The sequence below is a fragment of the Lepidochelys olivacea genome (assembly GCF_965140295.1).
Source record: "Lepidochelys olivacea isolate rLepOli2 genome assembly, chromosome: 3".
Classification (NCBI taxonomy): Eukaryota; Metazoa; Chordata; order Testudines; family Cheloniidae; genus Lepidochelys; species Lepidochelys olivacea.
Window position 1 is genome coordinate 96,379,148 of NC_140413.1, and position 19,669 is coordinate 96,398,816.

Genomic DNA, 19,669 nt, shown 5'->3' on the forward strand with positions numbered 1-19,669 from the left:
CAGTGGCGGGAGGGACAGCTGAACTGCCATCAATTGATAGCCTGCTGGGTGGCTGCCGCACAGGGAACTTAGGGGAGCAGGGGGCTGCTGGTCCACCCTGGTTCCAAGCTCCCACCAGATAGCTCCAACGGGCTGCTCTTTCTGCAAGCAGTGGACAAAGCAGGCGGCTGCCAAATAACGTTATAAGGGAGCATTGTGCAACTTTAAACGAGCATGTTCTCTAATTGATCAGCAACGTAACAACGGAACAGCGTTAACCGGGACGAGTTTAAGTCAGGAGTTACTGTAGTGATAAGTGAAAGTTTTTAAGGACTTTAAAACAAGTTTGGAGGACACTGTCTAGGCTGGTAGACCAGTAATTAAAACTACGAGCTCTGTGTGTTGACTTCTAGGGATGTATGCAAACCTATATCAGTCTTCTGAGACAGTAGGATACTGAAAATAATAAGCATCCTACTCTGCAAGCTCTTTGAACAGCTGAAAATTTCCATATCATTAAAAAGCAGCCTGGGGACAGGAATGCTTCTGACAGGCAGAGCAATAGGACAATATGCATGCTTGTTTAAAAACCAGGCACCATGAGACTGACTCTAACAAAAAACCCAGCAGAGGCTTCAATATTTCAAATTCTGTAGAATTTTATCCGGGGAATGTTTGTAGGGCGTAGAGATGAGCATAGCTGGAAGGGGAAGGATTAAGGTTGTAATCTTTAAATGTAACTTTCAACATGGGGAGATACAGGGGCCTGTCAATTTTGTCGTCCCTTTTTAAAATAGGACATATTTGTATCCCTGCATATCTTTGTTCATGTCCTGGCTATCCTATGAAGTTGTAACTCTGGAGAATGTATTTCACAAGCTTTCAAATAAATATGATAGGGTTTCACCTGACTCTTAAAATTTGGTGATACTTTATGGCAGGAAGTGCTCTTTAAGTGGGTTATTTTATGTCTGTCAAAGATGAATCATGAAATGACAGGGTTAGAAGTGACTGTTTGGAGCAGCTTCTGTGTTTGCAGAGACAGTCTTGTATTACTTTCCCCATAGGGATATTTAACGTTATTTTTAAAGGTGTCTTATTTAGAACTCAGTGAAATTTTTCAGATAGTTTATTTGCTGAAAAATGTGGTTTGGTATTCTGTTCTTCTTTGAGTGCTTGCTCATGTCGATTCTGTGCTAGGTGTGGGCGTACCAAGTGCACAGTTGCTGCAAATTTTCCCCCCTGTGGGGGCTGGCCTATGCACCCCAGCATGAAATGGATATGAGCAACACATCTTGAAGAAAAACAGTTCCGGAAGGTTAGTAACTGCATTTTTTTAATATTTTCTAAACAAAATGTTTTGTGTTTTTAGATACTTAGCTAGATTTATTTTACAAAACAAAAGACAAGTTTCAGGTTGGAAAGTCCACCATTCACTGAACCAAAAAACCCAATTGTGCATTCAGCTCTAATCTTATCACTATGGCATTACTACCTCCATTGCGCATTCCATTGTCGTCATGGTGTCCTTTATAAATTTGACATGGAGTAAAATTTTCAAAAGTGCCTAAGTGACACAAGAGCCAAAGATCCATTGACTTCCAGTGAGACTGAGGGCTGGTATACAATGAAAACTTACATCGTCATAGTTACATCTCTGAGGGATGTGAAAAAGCCACACCCCTTTGAGACGTAGCTATGCCAACCTAACCACCATCGTAGACAGCGCTAGAACGATAGAAGATTTCCCATTGCGCTAGCTACCACCTCTCCGGGAGGTCAATTAACTACAGGGATGGTAGAAGCCCTCCCGTTTCTGTAGTGAGTCTACACTGAAGCATCAGAGCAGTGCAGCTGCAGCTGTGTCACTGTAGTGTTTTAAGTGTAGCCGTACCATAACTAAGTGCGAAAGTCTCTTTGAAAAATAGGACTTAAGCTCCCCTGTCATGTAAGTACTTTAGAAATTTTACCTAGGGCCAGGAGGTTTAAAGGAATAAAAATTTAGTTACTTATAGAACATCAAATTCCTAGCAGAATTTTTTAAAAAGATACTCTTCTGTTTTTATTTACTTTTGTATTTATCTTGGCCATTGAAAATCAATCAATTTGACTTTCATGTTCTGATGCACTGTCACTATCTGCAGTATTTGGATTACAGATGTTGCAGAGAAGTACTTAAATGCAAACAAGCTTTCATTTTTTTCCCTAAATAATGATGGAAACATTCCTATTAATATATTAACTCTTTTTCACAATCTTTGTGCTGCCTTCCTTGAAGACTACAGTAGTCGTTTAATTACGTGATCACCTACTTCTTGTCAAATGCAATATATTGTGTTTTTACAATGTTGTATGTGTATATGCAGCATCTTGTAGTACTGTAGTTCAAAGGCTGGAAAATAATATATGTTGAAAGTACTACGTATATGACATTTACATAACCTACTACAGAAAGCAAAATTTAAGTTTCTTCATATTGTGGTATCATATAGGCCATCTAACTTAACAGCAAACTTAACTGTCTCATCCTTTGAATTGCACATAAGGAAGGCTGCACTTGTTAGAGAGAAAATTAATACATGGCAGCCTAAAATATTAAAATTCATAGTTTACAGAGGAGAACCTGCATCAAATTCTGGCACTGATTCTCTACCTTCTTGCTTTGTGGTTGTCATTTGCACCTGTGCAAAGTGGATGAAAACACCATCAAATGAGAGTAGTAGGAAGATAGCTTAAGCCCTTCAGGGATTTTTTGGGGGGGCTGGTCTATACACACATTTAGAATGGTTATGTTAAGTCCCCATTGGTACACAGTTGTATACATTTAAATCTGATTGAATTAGTTGAACTTGCCTCTGTAAACTTATAGGGGCAAGATAAACCTATGTCAGAACACTAAGTTGCAATGGTTTAGTTAAATTGATTTAGAATCATAGCTCTCATTAAATGGGTACAACTTTGTGCAGACCAGACCTTTGTGTTTGTACACTGCCTAGGCAAAATAGGTCTGGGGCCTCTAGGTGTACTACCTCAGCGCAAAAACTATTTGCTCTGTGCAGATGTAAATTACTACAATAGGTACCAGGCAGTGAAAATAAGGTCTTCTAAATCTTTAAAAATGTGAATGCACCATTGTGCGAATCAGAATAGTGAAGGAAAAATACTAAAGGTTACACATCTAATTAAAAGCATTTAAATTGTATTAAAGTTTGTAGAAAAAGCTATATTATCTGAAAACACATTGTCTATCAAATAACTAAAGTTTGTACTAAACTGCTTATTCATAAAAGGGCAGAATGAAGAATTGTGCATTCAACACTAACTTTGGCCCCAACCTAACAAAACACTTACAATTTGAGTAATCCCATTGAATTCAATGGGATAGCTGATGTGCTGAAAGTTAAGCACCTGTTTAAGCATTGGGGCCTTTGACATCTCCTGATCTTGAGTAATTAATTGTGAATCTTTAATGTTTTCTTAATATAGTTTCTTACATATAGAATTATACGTTAAATTGGTACTTTTTTATGTACTTTTTTAAAGGTTTGTTTGACCTGAGCTGTTAACGAAATTGAGAGCTTAATTAAAATTAATTATAAAGGTGTTTATAATGGTGGTGATAGTTTTTCCACACGCATTCAATGCCCAGCTTTCAAATTTGTCTGGTATTTTCCTGTTTCACTTGTTTCTGCAGATCCAGTGTCCAACTTGCCAACTTGTCTGGTGTTTTAAGTGCCACTCTCCCTGGCATGAAGGTGTTAACTGTAAAGAATACAAAAAGGGAGACAAACTGTTGCGTCACTGGGCCAGTGAGATTGAACATGGGCAAAGGAATGCTCAGAAATGTCCAAAATGCAAGGTAAGCTATCCTCTGTTAGGGCACAATATAAGCTTTCAGAATTGCAGTTGAATAATAATGATCCAAACTGAGGCATCTGTTTGTCTAATGTTACTTCAGCAAATATATAATGGAATAATGGAATGGATGCATATTAAGGAGGTGTTACTCTGAGTAACATAGTTAAGCCTACCTAACCCCCACCGTAGACAGCGCTAGGTCAACAGAAGAGTTATTCCATTGTCCTAGCTACCACTTCTCAGGGAGGTGGATTATCTATGCCAATGGCAGAACCCCTCTCATCGTCATAAGTAATATCTACACTGAAGTGTAGCTGTGCTCCTATAGCATTTGAAATGTAGACAAGCCCAATGTGTGGAAAAGTACCTTTGTTAATAAAAGTCCTTCTGCAGTTCAATGACATTTGTTTAGAAATTCGGTATTTCTGTTGAGTTGTAATCTGTGTATGAGGAAGTGTGACTGTTGTTTATACAGTTTTTTTTCACTCTGCCAGAGGATGGATGAGGCAGATCTTTAAAGCTGAATGTTTTGTGTTCTGATTTGAAAGTGAATTCTTGAGGCTGTACTGTCTTTCATGTAGGTCACTCTTGTTAATTCCTTTTGGTAGCGAGTTTCTCCTCTAACTACATAATATTAAACCAAAGTGTCATTAATGTCTGAGAAGGAATTCTGGTTGTTCAGCATTCATCTTTGGAGGAAAGGAGCGTTCTCTAAGCTACACAGTCTGGCCAGTTTGTATCAAAACATTATTTGTTTAAGCAAGATCAAGTCTGTGCAACTGGCAAATAGTAACAAAATAACTGCTTAGAAGGATTGCAAGGTTGCTGTGTTTCTGCTTTTTCCCAACAGTTGTAGCACAGAGTACACCACGACTCAGTCTTACCACCTTTCATTTGTAGATCTCAAAGCACACAAAAAGATCTCAGGAAAGGGGAGCTGCACCACAAAATAGCAGTTGTAACTATAAAAAAAAAAAAAAAGTTGTATCTGAAGTAGTGGGATATTTTGAAGCAGTTGTATATAAAGTAGTGGGATATGGATATTCCATATGCAAATTAGAAAAAGAGGGGGGGAAAGAAGAATCTGCATCTGATGTACTCTTCCATTTGATCTATCCTAACTTGTTCTAGGTCCAGTGCATTCTCACTTGAAGTATTTCATAAAAACAGCTTTCTTGCATACTCTTAAGCGGCAGCATTTATAATATGGTAAGGTCAAAATCAGCCATTAAACTGGGATACTACAAAAAGTAGTGAAGCTTAAGTATTAAAAGGAGCAGGGTATTACTGTTTGTTTTAAGCAAACAGGATTGAAGTATTATTTGTTAAACTGAGAACATACTATGATTTATTTTAAAGTACAGCTATACTTTTCTGTACTTTGACTGGATTTTTTTTGAATGGCTGTGTTTTGCTGCTTTGTGTTTTCCACCAATTCCCTTTCCCAGCAAAAAATCCAAGTGCTGGCCAAAAAAAGAAAAAAGAGAGAGTGTGGCCTTTTTTGTGAATCATTTACTAGATCATGGCTTTTTTTGCTTAATATGGAAGGACAATGAACATGTTAATACTGACTGAATATTCTGTTAGGACCAAAGAAGCAATGTAAAATGATTTGCATACTGTTATGTGATGGAACACAAACTTTATTTTCATATTCCAAGAAGCTGAAGACCAGTTTAAGGATAAACTGAGGCTTCAGGAACTGGTGATACAGGAAAGGAACTGCACTTTCAGAAATGGATCCTTCCTGAACAAACCTACAAGAACTTCTGTTACCTGGGAGAATGTTAGAAGAGCATGTGAAAGAGGATGCAGTATTACTTGTATTGCATACAAGTAGCATCAGTACAGATATGACAATATCCTGCAATATCTAGGACAAAACTAATGGAATTAAGTTAAACCTTGTTGAATTGTTGTTAGTTGTTTTTAGGAACTCATATAGAAAAAGCTGTGTGGTAACTTATAACTGTGGCAATTAGATTGTGTGTCATCTCTGAAGAGAAGGCAAAAGAAGCCTGCTTAGTCAGCTTGTCTGTTGCTGGAGATATCACAGTATCGTCAGGGGCCTGTGCAGCCTGGAAATATCCTAATCAGAAAGATGTGAATATTCACCCACAAGAGGCAACTGCTGGGGAACTAGACACCTAGAGTGGGTGCCCTGGACAGACCGGAGGGAGAAATACAGATGTAGTTGTCCTGAACTGTGACAGCTTCTAAGAGATGATCCTTTAAAGGAATACTACCTACTGTAGCTTTGCAAATAGTTATACATATAGAAGTTCTTTTTTCTATACCTTAGGAAGTGTCTTAAAAATTTTCTCTCTCTCTCTCTCTATATATATATATACACACGCACACACACACACAAACATTCACACTCCATATCTGATCTGTTGAGAAAGAGAGGGCACCAGGTCTGTTGTCACTAAGAAAAGCTAAACGATCATTTCTTATTGTAGTAAGTGATATTGGAATGGCATTTGAATGGATTTATGATTAATAATATTTGAATGTCAGTATTTCAGTATGACAGTATATTTTAACCCCAGAGTACATTTTTTGCCTAAAGCTTTAAGCTCAAGTATAGTTGTTTGTCATTTGTTCAGAAACTAAAAACTGTAGCAAAGCAGGGAAGTAAGTCTGACTTCTTTTGATGTAACATAGGCTATGTCTAAACTGCATACTACTGGTGGCAGCACGTAAGGATCATGTAGCTACATGCATTCGTGAAAAGCAGGCTGCATCCACACTTTGGGGTGTAGATATGTGTGTCAGTGAAAAGCTGCGGCAGGGGAGAGGCAGTGGGGAAAGGCTTCAGCAGCTCCCTGCTGCTGGAGCTTTGGCTCTGGCCTGAGAGGAAGCAGTAGGGAAAGTGTCTGGCAGCAGGAAGCTGCTGAAGCCCTTCCCTGCTGCCTCCCCTCTGTTAGAGCCTTTCCTGGCTGCTGGAGCCTTTTCTTGCCTCAGGGAAAGATTCCAGCAGCAGGGAGGCAGCGGGACACTGCTACTAAAAATAGTTTTGTAGACTGGGAAGGCACTGCTTGGGCATTTAGAGAGCCGTGTTGGGTACATACCACATGGTTCAGGCCTGTCTTTACTTCCCTAAGCAGTGCCTCCCATCTATAGTGGTATTTACACCCGTGCTAGGGAGGCACTTATTGTATGTACTCTACACGCCACAGTAAAGAGTGCAGTGTGTATATACCTGAAGAGGCAAGCTGGTTATTCTCATCAGGAAGGCATAATGTAAAATTATTGGTTGCCTCCAAAGGGTACCATCTTACAAGTTTTGCCTTATTTATGAGCAGGTAGATATTGGGGGAATGTTGATGTGACCCAAGAACCTCTTAATGCAAACTGCCAAAGGAGGTGTAGAGGGAATACAGGAATGTCATGAGTCTGGTGTGTACGTTCTAGATCACCAAAGAATGTCATGTAAGGTCTCAAATGAAAACCGGTGTCACACTGTTCATTAATTCCATTCTGAAGTGTATGTAAAATATTGTATAAGGAGTTGTGGGTGTGCTGAAAATACGTTCTTAAAGTCTGTATCCAGGTACTGGTCACCAGCAAAGGTGAAAAACAGGGTTTCTGTCGGATGAGCGATTTATCCATCTATTTGTTTATATGTAAATTGAGTGTTGTCTCATTTGCAATGGTCTTCCTATCATCAGTCTGAACTGAATGCAAATGAAGATTGTCAGAATTTCAGAAAGAAACTAACAACAAGAAAAGAAGAGTTGCGGGGAGAGAACTTTATCTAGAGGTGACCTCTAAAAGTTTGTTAGACTATATTTGTGGGGCAGAGAAGACAGATGGGCACCTTTCACTGAGGAAGTAAAAGGACAGCAATTTTTCTTCAGGAAAAAGGGGTCTCAGCCAGGCTTGGCTGAAAACACTGGGGAGAACTTTGGGTAAGATAACTTTAGACAAGTGAGTAGTTTATTAGTTAAGGTTTAAGTTTTAGAAAGTGTATGGTTATATGTAACCATTTGTTTCCAATATTCTTACTCACTATTACTCGAATCTCTATTCTTTGATAGCGAATTTATTCTCGTTTTCACTCTCACTATATGAGAGTGCTGCGGTGTTAAGCAAAGTAGTGGTCCTGGGTTGAATTTTACAAGCTGATGTGTACTATTCCTTTACCAGCGAGTCTGGTAATTCTGAGTGTGTTCAGTGGATAAGGGGCTGGATGCTGTAGCAGTGTTCCAAGTATAAGGGGGTTGCTGTGTGGCTGTCGCTATCTTTATAGAGAGAATGAGGCTTAGAAGCTTGGAAGGCAGTGCTTGTGTTGCCAGAGGCTGTTGGTTTCAGGGAACTGATCCACAGCAGGCACAGACAAGATTTATTCGTGCTAAGGGCAGGTGGTGGTGAGGAGCCTCACAACCCTCAGTACCCCTGTGGAGCTGATTTGTTAGTTGTGGTGCAACTTTTCATAAAGTGAACATATAGTCAAAAAAGTGTTACCTTTGTTATGCATTTTTCTGATTTTCTTAAGTTTGTGGGTGTTTTTAGTGTTACAAGAATTTTCCTTTGGGGGATATCTGGGGAGATCTCTAAGAGCATTTCTTGTTTTCCAACATTTTGAGGTAGGTGTTTTGGAATTTCAAGTTCTGGAAGGGTACACAGAGCAGAAGGCACCATTCTGTGGCCACATCTTTAATCCCACCTTAAATTTTTTGAAAGTGAATACTACCTTCCTGTATCTGACTGAAACATTTATTTAGGTGTAGCTGCTGCCTACAGGATATATTTACACAAGCAAGCAAAAACATGTACTGTCAAAACACAACAATATGTTGTATTTTGCCTTTAACATTTGTAAATGATAACTACAATGGCAGGATTGGGGTTTCTTTGGGTTCTGTATTACATGATTTAAGACTAAATAATTTGTTAGCTTTTTTTAACTGATCCTGTCCTGTTTTGAGATACCTAGTGCAGTCTGACTTTCTGAATAGTTTTGCATCTTGGTGAAAAGTCCTGGGTTTATTTCAGTCATAGATGTCTAGAGCGGTATAAAATCTCCTGTATACATATCCGATGAAAAGGAATATAATTAGTATACCTGTTTCCTCAACCAAAAGTTTTCAAAAATTCTTGAAATAGTGTGGTTAAAAAACTCCCCCACAAAATTCCCCTTCTTCCTCAAGGGTAATTTCTATACAATAAAACAGGAAGTACCGTATGTAGAAAATGTGAACTTGCTGGGGATTTCAGGAGAAAACACATTTTAGGGTGACAGAAGAAAACTTTAAAAAGCTGGTGAGTTACAGTTGTGGAACTTTGAACAGTCGAAGGAAGTTAAGTGAACAAGAAAACTGGTGCAAATCAGGACGGACATACACTCTTTTTGGATCAGATATTCAAATTAACATGAGTATCATCAAATAATCCAGCAAATTGATTGTAGAGTATTTCCAGCTGAATCTTTTAAGGAACTCTCTGGGCTCCTTTTTAGGGCAGTGAATTACTGCAGATATATGAAAGGATTTAACTGTATAGAGGGTTTCCTTTTGAAAGAAGTGTAACGAAGAGGATAGCTAGTCATTTATGATACAGTAAAGTTGTTTGAAAATGTTTGTCTGGGGATTTTTTTAAGGGCTCTTTCTTTCAAGAGGGTTTTTATTGGATGGAAAGATAGTTATGGTGGTATAAAAGGTGGGGAAGAAGCTTAACTTTTCAGCAAACTGATAGCTCATTAAATAACTTGCTGTAAAATATTGTTCACTCGAGAGTCTCATTTAGCCGGCAGAGCAGGTGATCAGGGTGGTTGGGAGTGCCAAAAACATTTTTGCTTGGCCACTCCTCCCCACAACTAGAGTCAGCCCTGTTAGCTAGCTCATACGTACTGTAAAGAAATGTGCAGTTTGTTTGTTTATTACATAGTTCTAAAAAACTACATGGCTATTTTATAGCAGGGGATTAGGGATCTATTCTAGACTCTGCCACTGATTCAATGTGACATCCTGGCCAAGTCATTTAGCTCTATGGTGCAATTTGCCCATCTGTAAAATGGGTATAATTTTCACCTTTTGTAAAGCACTGTTGGATTCTTGGATAAAAGTGCCTAATCCTGTAATATGAAGAATGTTTTATGACTTCAGTGGGAGTTAAGGGTGCTCATTGCCATGCAGGATCAAGCCAATAATAGATTCTTCAGAGATTCAAACTGTCTTCTGTTTGGTTGCTCTCCTTTTTCCATTTCTGTGTTATCCTCCTCTATAACAAAGAAATTAAGTTTATCAAGCAATTGAAATGTACTTTGCTAATTATAGCAAAATGAATTTCTAGGCCTGCACATTCCTTGTGGTGTCTATTACATGTCATACTCCTGCTGTTTTGCCCAGTAGGGTAGAAACATGCAAATGACATTTGATCCATTAATGGTCACTTTTTCCCAACCCTTAGCTGCATAATCCATTTCCATTGGAGGGTTATAGAGACGGGGAGGGAGAAATACCCATCTGAACCAGAGCTGAAGTTTATCAAATGAAATGTCATTTGTAAATTTCTAAGCATCCTGACTGAATTATACAGACTCCATCTGCCACTGTTAGTCTCTGCATTTGATATGAAGCTCCAGGAACAATGTTAAAGATGTATGGCCAATTTTTTTAAACTAATCTGAATAACAATAAAGTGGTAAATTTTGAAGAAAATGTTTTACAATTGAAAATACAGTCACTGGAGAAAAGTGAAGCTAGTTGTTTCAAATTTACAGCTTTTCAGAGGCACTTGTGTACATATTCTTGGGGATGTACACTCAGGTCTGTGTAAGTGGCACCTAAAAGTTGAGTTCTCTGGGCTCCTTGAGTGGTTGAACAATATTCTGTAACTTGGGGAACTAAAGTTAGTCAATGCTTAATTTATTTTATTGTTCCCCCTAGCCTCTGCAGGTTTATCCCATGTTGGCCTCCAATGAGGAATCTCAGTTCATTTCGCAGACTGTTTTCTTTGGAAATCAGGGACAAGTATATATATTGCATGTGGAGATATTTAGCTTTTATCTGGAAATAAGAAAATACATTTCACAGTTATAGTATGAAAGTTTCCTTCTTATGCTGTAGCATCCCTGCAGACAAAAATGAAAGATCAGGGACGGTGTGGGTCCACTGCTCAAAGGAAAACATGAACTGGGAACAGAAGATGATAGGAAAGCAGAGCTGCTCAATGCCTACTTTGCTTCAGTGTTCTCACAAAAAATAACATGAGACCGGAAGTTACCATAGACAATAAAGGGGAAGGGATGCAGATTTGGTTAAAGAAGATGTTAGAGATCTTCTGAACAATTTGAATGAATTCAAATCAGCAGAGCCTGATGCTATTCATCACAGGGTACTGAAGGAATTAGCTGAAAAAATCTTGGTGCCACTGGCAATAATATTTGCAAGTTTATGGATGAGAGGAGAGGTCCTGGAAGACTGGCGCAGGGCTAAAGTAATGCCTATCTTTAAAAAGGAAAAAGGAGGAGTCAGGGAACTATAGACCAGTCAGCCTGACTTCAGTACTTGGGAAACTACTAGAGCAATGTATAAAACATTCAGTTTGCAAATACCTGGAAGTTGAAGGGGTAATCACTAGCAGCCAACATGGATTTACCAAGAACAAATCATGCCAAACCAGCTTGATTTTCTTCTTCGATGTGGTAACTGGTTTGGTGGATAGGGGAAATGCAATAGACATAATATACCTGGACTTCAGCAAGGCTTTTGACACAGCCCCCCAGGACATTCTGATAAGTGAGCTGGAGAAATGCAGGCTCAGTGGACTACCATTAAGTGGATACGTAATTCGTTTAACAACCACAAAGAGTGTGATTGTTAATTGAACAATGTCAGATTAGAGGGATGTCTCAAGTGGGGTTCCACAGGGATCTGTTCTGGGTCCGGTGTTATTTAACATCTTTATTAATGACCTGGATATAGCAATGGAGAGGATACTGATCAACTTTGCAGATGACACAAAGCTGGAGGGGAGGGATGCCAACACACTGGAGGATAGAGCTAAAATTCAGAGGGAACTTGATACATTTGAGAACTGGGCTATAGACAACAAAATGAAATTCAACAAAGACAAATGTAAGGTGCTATACTTAGGGAAGAAAACCCAAATACACAAATACAGAATGGGGGATAACTGGCTTGGCAGCAGCACTGTTGTAAAGGATCAGGGAGTTGTGGTAGATCATAACCTCAACATGAGTCAGCAGTGTGATGCTGTTGCAAAAAAAAGCAAATGCAATTTTAGTTTGCATTAACAGAGGCATAGCATGCAAGTCATGGGAGGTAATAGTACCGCTCTACTTGGCACTGGTTAGGCCTCAGCTAGAGTACTGTGTCCAGTTTTGGTTACTACTGTATAGAAAGGATGTAGGAAAACTGGAAAGGATCAAGAGGTGAGCGACAAAGATGATCAAAGGGATGGGGAATGCAGGCCAATGAGCAAAGGCTGAAGGAACTGGGTATGTTTAGTTTGGAAAAGAGGACATTAAAGGGGGATCATGATAACGGTCTTCAAATACTTGAAAGGCTGCAATAAAACAGATGGAGAAAAGTTGTTCTCTCCTACCACAGAGGGCAGGACAAGAGCCAATGGGTTCAAACTACAGCACAGCCGATTTAGAATAAAACTCAGGAAAAATTTCCTAACTGTAAGAATGGTAGGACAATGGAACAGACTGCCTAGGGAGGTTGTGGAAGCTCCTTCACTCAAAGTTTTTGAAAGGAGGCAGTGGGATAACTATCTGTTTGGATGGTTTAGATGCACCAAATTCTGCATCTTGGCAGGGGGTTAGACTAGATTACTCTTGCAGTCCCTTCTAACCCTCTGATTCTACGATCCCCTCAGTGAGGATATTCTAGTTGTTAATCTGCAGAGGCCATAGTAAGTTCAGCATTGATCATCTGAATGACACCGAAGAACTGCTCTGTTTATGTGAATTTAGACATCCAAAGCAGCGTCATGATACCTGATAACAGGGTGCTGTGGGTAATCAAAGTTGAAATATATTTGCTTTGGAAAGAGTCACATCAGTGGTGTGTAACAAAAATTTCCAATTTGAAGATGCACGCACCTTCAGAACTTGTTAGCTAATACTGGCAGCTGCTTCAGGGCTATCACTGGGAGTAGAGCTAGGGTGTTGGGGCTGAGCTTTGGGGGTGCCCAGGACCTGTTTCCTTCCTGAGTGTGGGGCTGTGCTGCTCCATGCATATTTGTGGGAAAGGAGGATGGAGAAGGACAAGGGTTACAGCAATAAGATAATGCAGTAACTCAGTTTAAGTATGTGAATGGTGCGTGTTTTAGTGGTTTAGTTAAGGGTGGGTTTAATATTGAAGAAAGATATTAAAGATACGCGAATGAATCTTCAGGGATAATTCCCTTAGTCTTGTATGCTAAGATTTTTTCGGTATACTGTCTAGTAGTTTTCAGATTGAGGCCTAATCTGACTGCAGACATTAGGAACTGGGATCCAGAATTTGAAATGTTTTGTCTTTTGTTTTGTGGGGTATTTTTTTACAATCCTAATTTTTTTAGTCAACTGAACAACATACAAATTGGGGTATATTTGGTGGTAGTGTGATGGAAATGCCCATCATTCTGTTGTGTGAGACATGTTTGACCCTAGGCTCTGCAAAGTGGTGCACTTTAAAAGTGATACTTTGGTCTCTTTTAAAGTATAAGTGGTTAAAGTGGTGGTGTAGGGAGAACGTGATGCTAATGATGATTTTCAGCACCCTCTGCTCCCTGATGTAATAGTATCACTGACGAGGATCTCTGAACTGATACCATGTCTCTTTCTGAGGAAAAGTGCCCCAATGGCTACCTGCTTGTCGAGATAAAGAAAAAGTTGAAGGGGTGGAGGAAAAAGAGAGGTAAAATGGCCACAAATGATATGGGAGAACACATATCAGAGAGATATCAGTAGGGATACATCAGGGGATGTAGAAGAGATACTTTATTCTTCAATTTAAAAAAAAAGTGTGTTGGGGGTTGTTTTTAGTATTCATGTTATAGTAGTGTCTAAGACAGGGGTTCTCAAACTTCATTGTATTGCGACCCCCTTCTGACAACAAAAATTACTACACAACCCCAAGAGGGGGGACTGAAGCCTGAGCCTACCCGAGCCCCGCTGCTCTGGGTGGGGGGGCAAAGCCTGAGCCCCACCGCCATGGGCAGAGGGGCCCAAAGCCCCAGGCTTCATCCTCGGGCAGGGGGCCTGTATCCTGAGCCCCGCTGCCCAGGCTGAAGCCAAAGCCTGAGCCCTGGGTGGTCCCAGCTAGTCTAATGCCAGACCTGGCATGGGGTTGTGACCCACTTTGGGGTCCTGACCCACAGTTTGAGAACTGCTACTCTAAGGTATGCTAGATTCTGTTCAGACGTAGGAAGACAGTCCCTCCCTTAAACAGCTGGTAATTGAAAGAGAGCAATGTGTGTGGAGAAGATACAAAATACCACTTAAAATTTGAGTGAAGATAGGAACGCATCTTGTTGTTTCCTTGGGTTTTTGTTGCTTGTTTTTGCTGTACTTCGGGGGTGAAGGGTGGGGAAAGCAAGAACTGGGCAGTGGTGCAGAGTTGGGTTTCTAGTAGTGATTTGAGTGATGTAAGGGTGGAGGCTGGACTGTTTTCAGAAAGTGGCTCCAAGTATAATGCGCAACAGTCAGAGGCATAAACATGTGTGAAAGGAGGCAAGGTATTAAGGACAGAACATGTAAAGCACTATTCAGCTGTTTCTAAGTGTCTCACAGTCAGTTGACTCTTTAAAATGAAGAATTTACAAGTGCTTTTACCAAATCTGAGCTTTACATTTTGCAGGGCCCTGTGCATGAAGCTCAGTGTGCAGGATCCTCAGGCAGACATCCATAACTTGTACATTAGGATGGCAAGGTGGAGAAGAGGGGAGTTCAGCAGTTGCTGTAGGGACCAACATGCTTGGGGCCAGGAGGGCTTGATGCTCTCACTTCCAATTTCATGGTGGAAGAGTGTCATGACAGGTCAGCAGGCAGGAAAAGGTGCCTTCCTAAGTTATGTTTTTCAATACTTTTTTAAATTGAACTATAGTTGTAGTACTGAATAATGTATCTAAATAATCACCAGAGTTCTTATCATTTTAAAACTGCAATAACATTTGGATTATTTGAAGAACTCCCGTGGGCTCTTGTCTGAGGTGCAAAAAAAAAAATTGTTCTCTAAAAAAAGAAGGGAAGGGGAGATAAATGGGGAGGTAATCCTTAAATGGAATTCCAGAAATGAATTTAAGTGAAATATTCAGGTTTGTTGCTTCATAAACAAATGTGTGAATGTCATCGTACACTTATTTAAGCCAATCATATTACTGATAGAATGGCTGGGACAGTAACAGGGTGACTGTTACTCTGGGAATCACTCATGTTCACTCTTTATCTGATCTTTGTTCCAGATAATTATTACGTAGTACTTGCTTTAATGTTTTTTTTTATTTGTTTAAATTAACATTTTCTTTTTCTTCCTCTTGTGCTCATAAAGATCCACATCCAGAGAACAGAAGGGTGTGACCACATGACCTGTTCACAATGTAACACTAATTTCTGTTACCGCTGTGGGGAGAGATACCGCCAGCTCCGTTTCTTTGGAGATCACACGTCAAACCTCAGTATATTTGGATGCAAATATCGCTACCTCCCTGAGAGACCGCATTTAAGGAGATTAGTGCGAGGCTCTGTCTGTGGTGAGTGGATGATGTGCCTTGCAGAGAACGGCATTATGAAGTGATGAGTGAAAAAACTATTAACTAATTAACAGTTTGTCCAAAATGCATCATAGACTTCTTATAAAGAAGTTGGGTTGTTTCAAGATGCTTCATTAAAAATATAAACAAATTTAGCATTTGGAATTTTTAATCAGAGGGTTATGGGTGAATAAGCTCTTTTTTACTTTTACCTTTTCTAATGGACTCTCTTGTATTGGAACTTTTTTGTAATCAGAGTGTTACTGTAGCAAGCAAATTGAAAAAGCTTTGCATCCCAACATAAAACTATTTTAATGGGGAACTGAAGCATATAACTTCTGGAAAGATAAACTTATAGTTGTCTTGTGCTTACACTTTCTAAGTATTCTTTTGTTGTGACTTAGGGTATTTAAATGGATCCTCTGTTCCGTGTTGTATCCTAAGAAACAAGGGTGCTGTGGTGAACATCCTTTATGAAGTACTCATATTTCCAAAAGGATTTCAACACTGGGATTCTACATTTCTCTTTTGCATTCTGTCCCATATTATTGTTTTGTACTGCACACATACATACACACAGACGTGCGCGTACATTAGTGCAGCTGTTTTGATTAGTGGGAGAATCAGCAAGCACTTTCTTGATAATGCAGTGAAAACCACATCGGTGGTCTTATATATATAAAAAACATATATATGGGAACGAAGGGCTTTGTCTCAGTGATGATACCCTCCTCTTTGTCTCACTATGAGACTTAGACCTTCAAAGTACTAATACTCATCAAAACAATGCTCATCTACAGCTGGCTGAGAATTTTCTATCAATGTTTTTCCATCAAAAAAACAGTTTCTGCAGAAAAATTTTGATTTTGTCCAAATTTGTATTGTCCTTTTTTGGTCTGCTATCTAAATGAAATATTTTGAGTCGGGTCATCCTGAATTAAAACATTTCATTTCATATCAGTTTGACATTGAACTGTGCTTATTATGGAGCCTCATGGGAGTTGTAGTTTTGACATTGCTTGGTCTGTCCTATTCTACAGTCCAAACTACATCACAATCTCCCCTTTGGTTGAACCACCATGGTGGATCATGGAAGATGTTGTCTGGCCCAGAGAGGAGAATGGGGGCATGAGGAACATGAGGTTCTATGGCAGCTCGGGTGGACACAGTTCAAACAAGCTGCAGTGAAACATTTTGATTCAGGAATATCAAAATAGTTTCAATTGAAAATGGCAAAATAAAACACTTCTGCACTTCTGGATTTACATTTTTGTAAACTTCCCATTCTGGGTAAATTTCTGATATTACAACTTCTCATCCCAGATCAGGAAGAAAGCAAATGTTAAAATATCAAAAATATACCTCAGGACAAAAATTTTGGTTTTTGACCATCAATGTTATCGCATTCGTGGCCTGCCACCTCATTGAACTTTAACTTTCAAAACCAGTATAATACAATTGAGAGTCAACATGGACTAGAAGGAAGTTATGAGGTTGGGTGAGAGGAATTCCTAACTTCCAATCTGGGGACTTCTGACGGCTTTCTGTGTGGCCTTGGGCAAGTTATTTTAACGTCTCTTGCTTTCGCCAATTCTGTAGAAAAGGGATATTACTTTACCTTTTAGGTTTTTTGGGGGGAGTAAATAATTTACATAGTGTTTCTGCATCATTTTGAAGATGCTCTTGTAAATGCTAATTTTTTTCTTATTATTCTAGTTTGTTACTCATAGTTTGACTAGGATGTGATGCTGGTGAATCGTTAACTCCTATTCAGAATATATTTTATAGTTACTACATTTTATGTGGGGAAACCTGTTGTCCTCCCTTCTCTTTTCGCTTGCTTCTGATCCCCTTTGCTTAGCTCATCATCTTTCCTTTTGCCCTGTCTCTCCCTCCACCCCACCCCACCCCACATTTATTTTCCCTTTGCTCTATCCTCTTCTTCCTTCCTGTCCCCTTCTCTCTACTCTCTGCAACCATATTACGGTCTTCTGATGGCTGTTGTGCTCTTTGCTTTTGCCATAAGAGCGGCCATACTGGTTCAGACCAGTGGTCCATCTAACCCTAGTATCCTCTCTTCTGACATTGGCCAGTGCCAGATGCTTCAGAGGGAAAGAACAGAACAGTGATCCTGTTCTCCGGTCCCAGCTTTTGGCAATGGGAAGTTTATGGACACCCAGAGCGTGGGATTGTGTCACAGACCATTTTGGATAATAGCCTTTGTTGGACCTATCCTCCATGAGCTTATCTAATTCTTTTCAGAGAACAGTTATAATTTTGGCCTTCACAATATCCCATGGCATTGAGTTCCATAGGTTAGCTATGCATTGTATGAAGAAGTGCTCCCTTTTGTTTGTTTTAAATCTGGTGTCTATTAATTTCTTTGGGTGACCTCTAGTTCTTCTGTTATATGAAGGGGTAAATAACGCTTCCACCTCTATTACATCCCTCTTTAGTTGTCTTTTTTCTAAGATGAACAGACCCAGTCTTTTTAATCTCTCCTCCTCTAGAACAGTGCTACTCAAAATGGTGGTCCGTGGACTGCTGCCGGTCCACGAGCCATCGGCTGCCGGTCTGTGCGTACATTGGAAAAAAAATTGCCAGTCCCCCAGATCAGATAGCTTGAGAAGCACTGCTCTAGAAGCTGTTCCATACCCCCTAATCGTGTTTGTTGCCCTTCTCTGCACCTTTTCCAGTTCTAATGTATCTTTTTTGAGATGAGGCAAGCAGAACATGCAGTATTCAAGGTGAGGGCATGGATTTAGATAACATGGTTTTATTTAGTGGTATTATGATATCTTCCATCCCTTTCCTAATGGTTCCTAACATTCCGTGATCTTTTTTGACTGCCTCTGCCCAATGAGCAGAAGTTTTCAGGGAACTATTCACAATCCAAGATCTCACTCCAGAGTGGTAACAGCTAATTTAGACCCCATCATTTTGTATGTATAGTTGGGATTATTTTTCTAATGTGCATTACTTTATACTTACCAGCATTGAATTTCATCTGCCGTTTTGTTGCCTAGTCACCTAGTTTAGGGAGATCCCTTTGTAACTCCTCTCAGTCATCTTTGGACTTAACTATCTTGAGTAATTTTGTATTGTTTGCAAATTTTGCCACCTCACTATTCATCCCTTTTTCCAGATCATCTATGTATTTGTTGAATAGCACAGGTCCCAGTACAGATCCTTGGGGGACTTTGCTGTTTACATCTCTCCTTTGTGAAAACTGACCATTTATTCCTACCCTTTGTTTCCTATCTTTTAGCTAGTTACTGATCCACAAAAACACCTTCCCTCTTATCCCATGACTGATTAGTTTGCTTAAGAGCTTTTGGTGAGGGAAGTTGTGAAAAGTTTTCTGAAAGTTCAAGTACAGTTTATCCACAGGATAATCCTTATCACGCGCTTGTTGACTCTCAAAGAATCCTAATAGATTGGTGAGGCATGATTTCTCTTTACAGAAACCATCTTGATTCTTCCCCAATGTATTGTGTTCATCTATGTATTGTGACAGGGTCAGGCCAGATGGCTATAGGAGAGTAATAGAAAGCAGATATATTAGCCCCAGGCTAAGTAGGTCCCTTTTCCCTGGGTAAGGTAACAGGGACGGTTCCAGAAAAATCAGGAACCTTCTGGAGACAATTAAGACAAGCTGATTAGAACACCTGCAGCCAATCAAGAAGCTGCTAGAATCAATTAAGGCAGGCTAATCAGGGCACCTGGGTTTTAAAAAGGAGCTCACTTCAGTTTGTGGTGTGCATGTGAGGAGCTGGGAGCAAGAGCCACTAGGAGCTGAGAGTGAGAACGCGGACTGTTGGAGGACTGAGGTGTACAAGCATTATCAGACACCAGGAGGAAGGTCCTGTGGTGAAGATAAAGAAGGTGTTGGGAGGAGGCCATGGGGAAGTAGCCCAGGGAGTTGTAGCTGTTGCACAGCTGTTCCAGGAGGCACTCTAGACAGGTGGATTCCACAGGGCCCTGGGCTGGAACCCTGAGTAGAAGGCAGGCCCGGGTTCCCCCCAAATCCTCCCAACTCCTGGTCAGACACAGGAGGAGTCGACCTGGACTGTGGGTTCAGAAAAACGGCCAAGCTCAGGGCTGCCGTGAAGCTCCAAGG

General features: G+C 40.0%; 1 protein-coding gene across 1 annotated transcript in view; it reads left to right on the top strand.

The window, feature by feature from the left end:
• The window catches only part of RNF217 (ring finger protein 217), a 91,458-nt gene that overhangs the window by 48,197 nt on the left and 23,592 nt on the right, over positions 1 to 19,669 (top strand). Inside the window, exons 3-4 of the mRNA XM_084623930.1 lie at positions 3,674 to 3,838; positions 15,348 to 15,549. Coding sequence (XP_084480056.1) covers positions 3,674 to 3,838; positions 15,348 to 15,549 — 367 coding nt within the window. The remainder of the gene's footprint in view (positions 1 to 3,673; positions 3,839 to 15,347; positions 15,550 to 19,669) is intronic.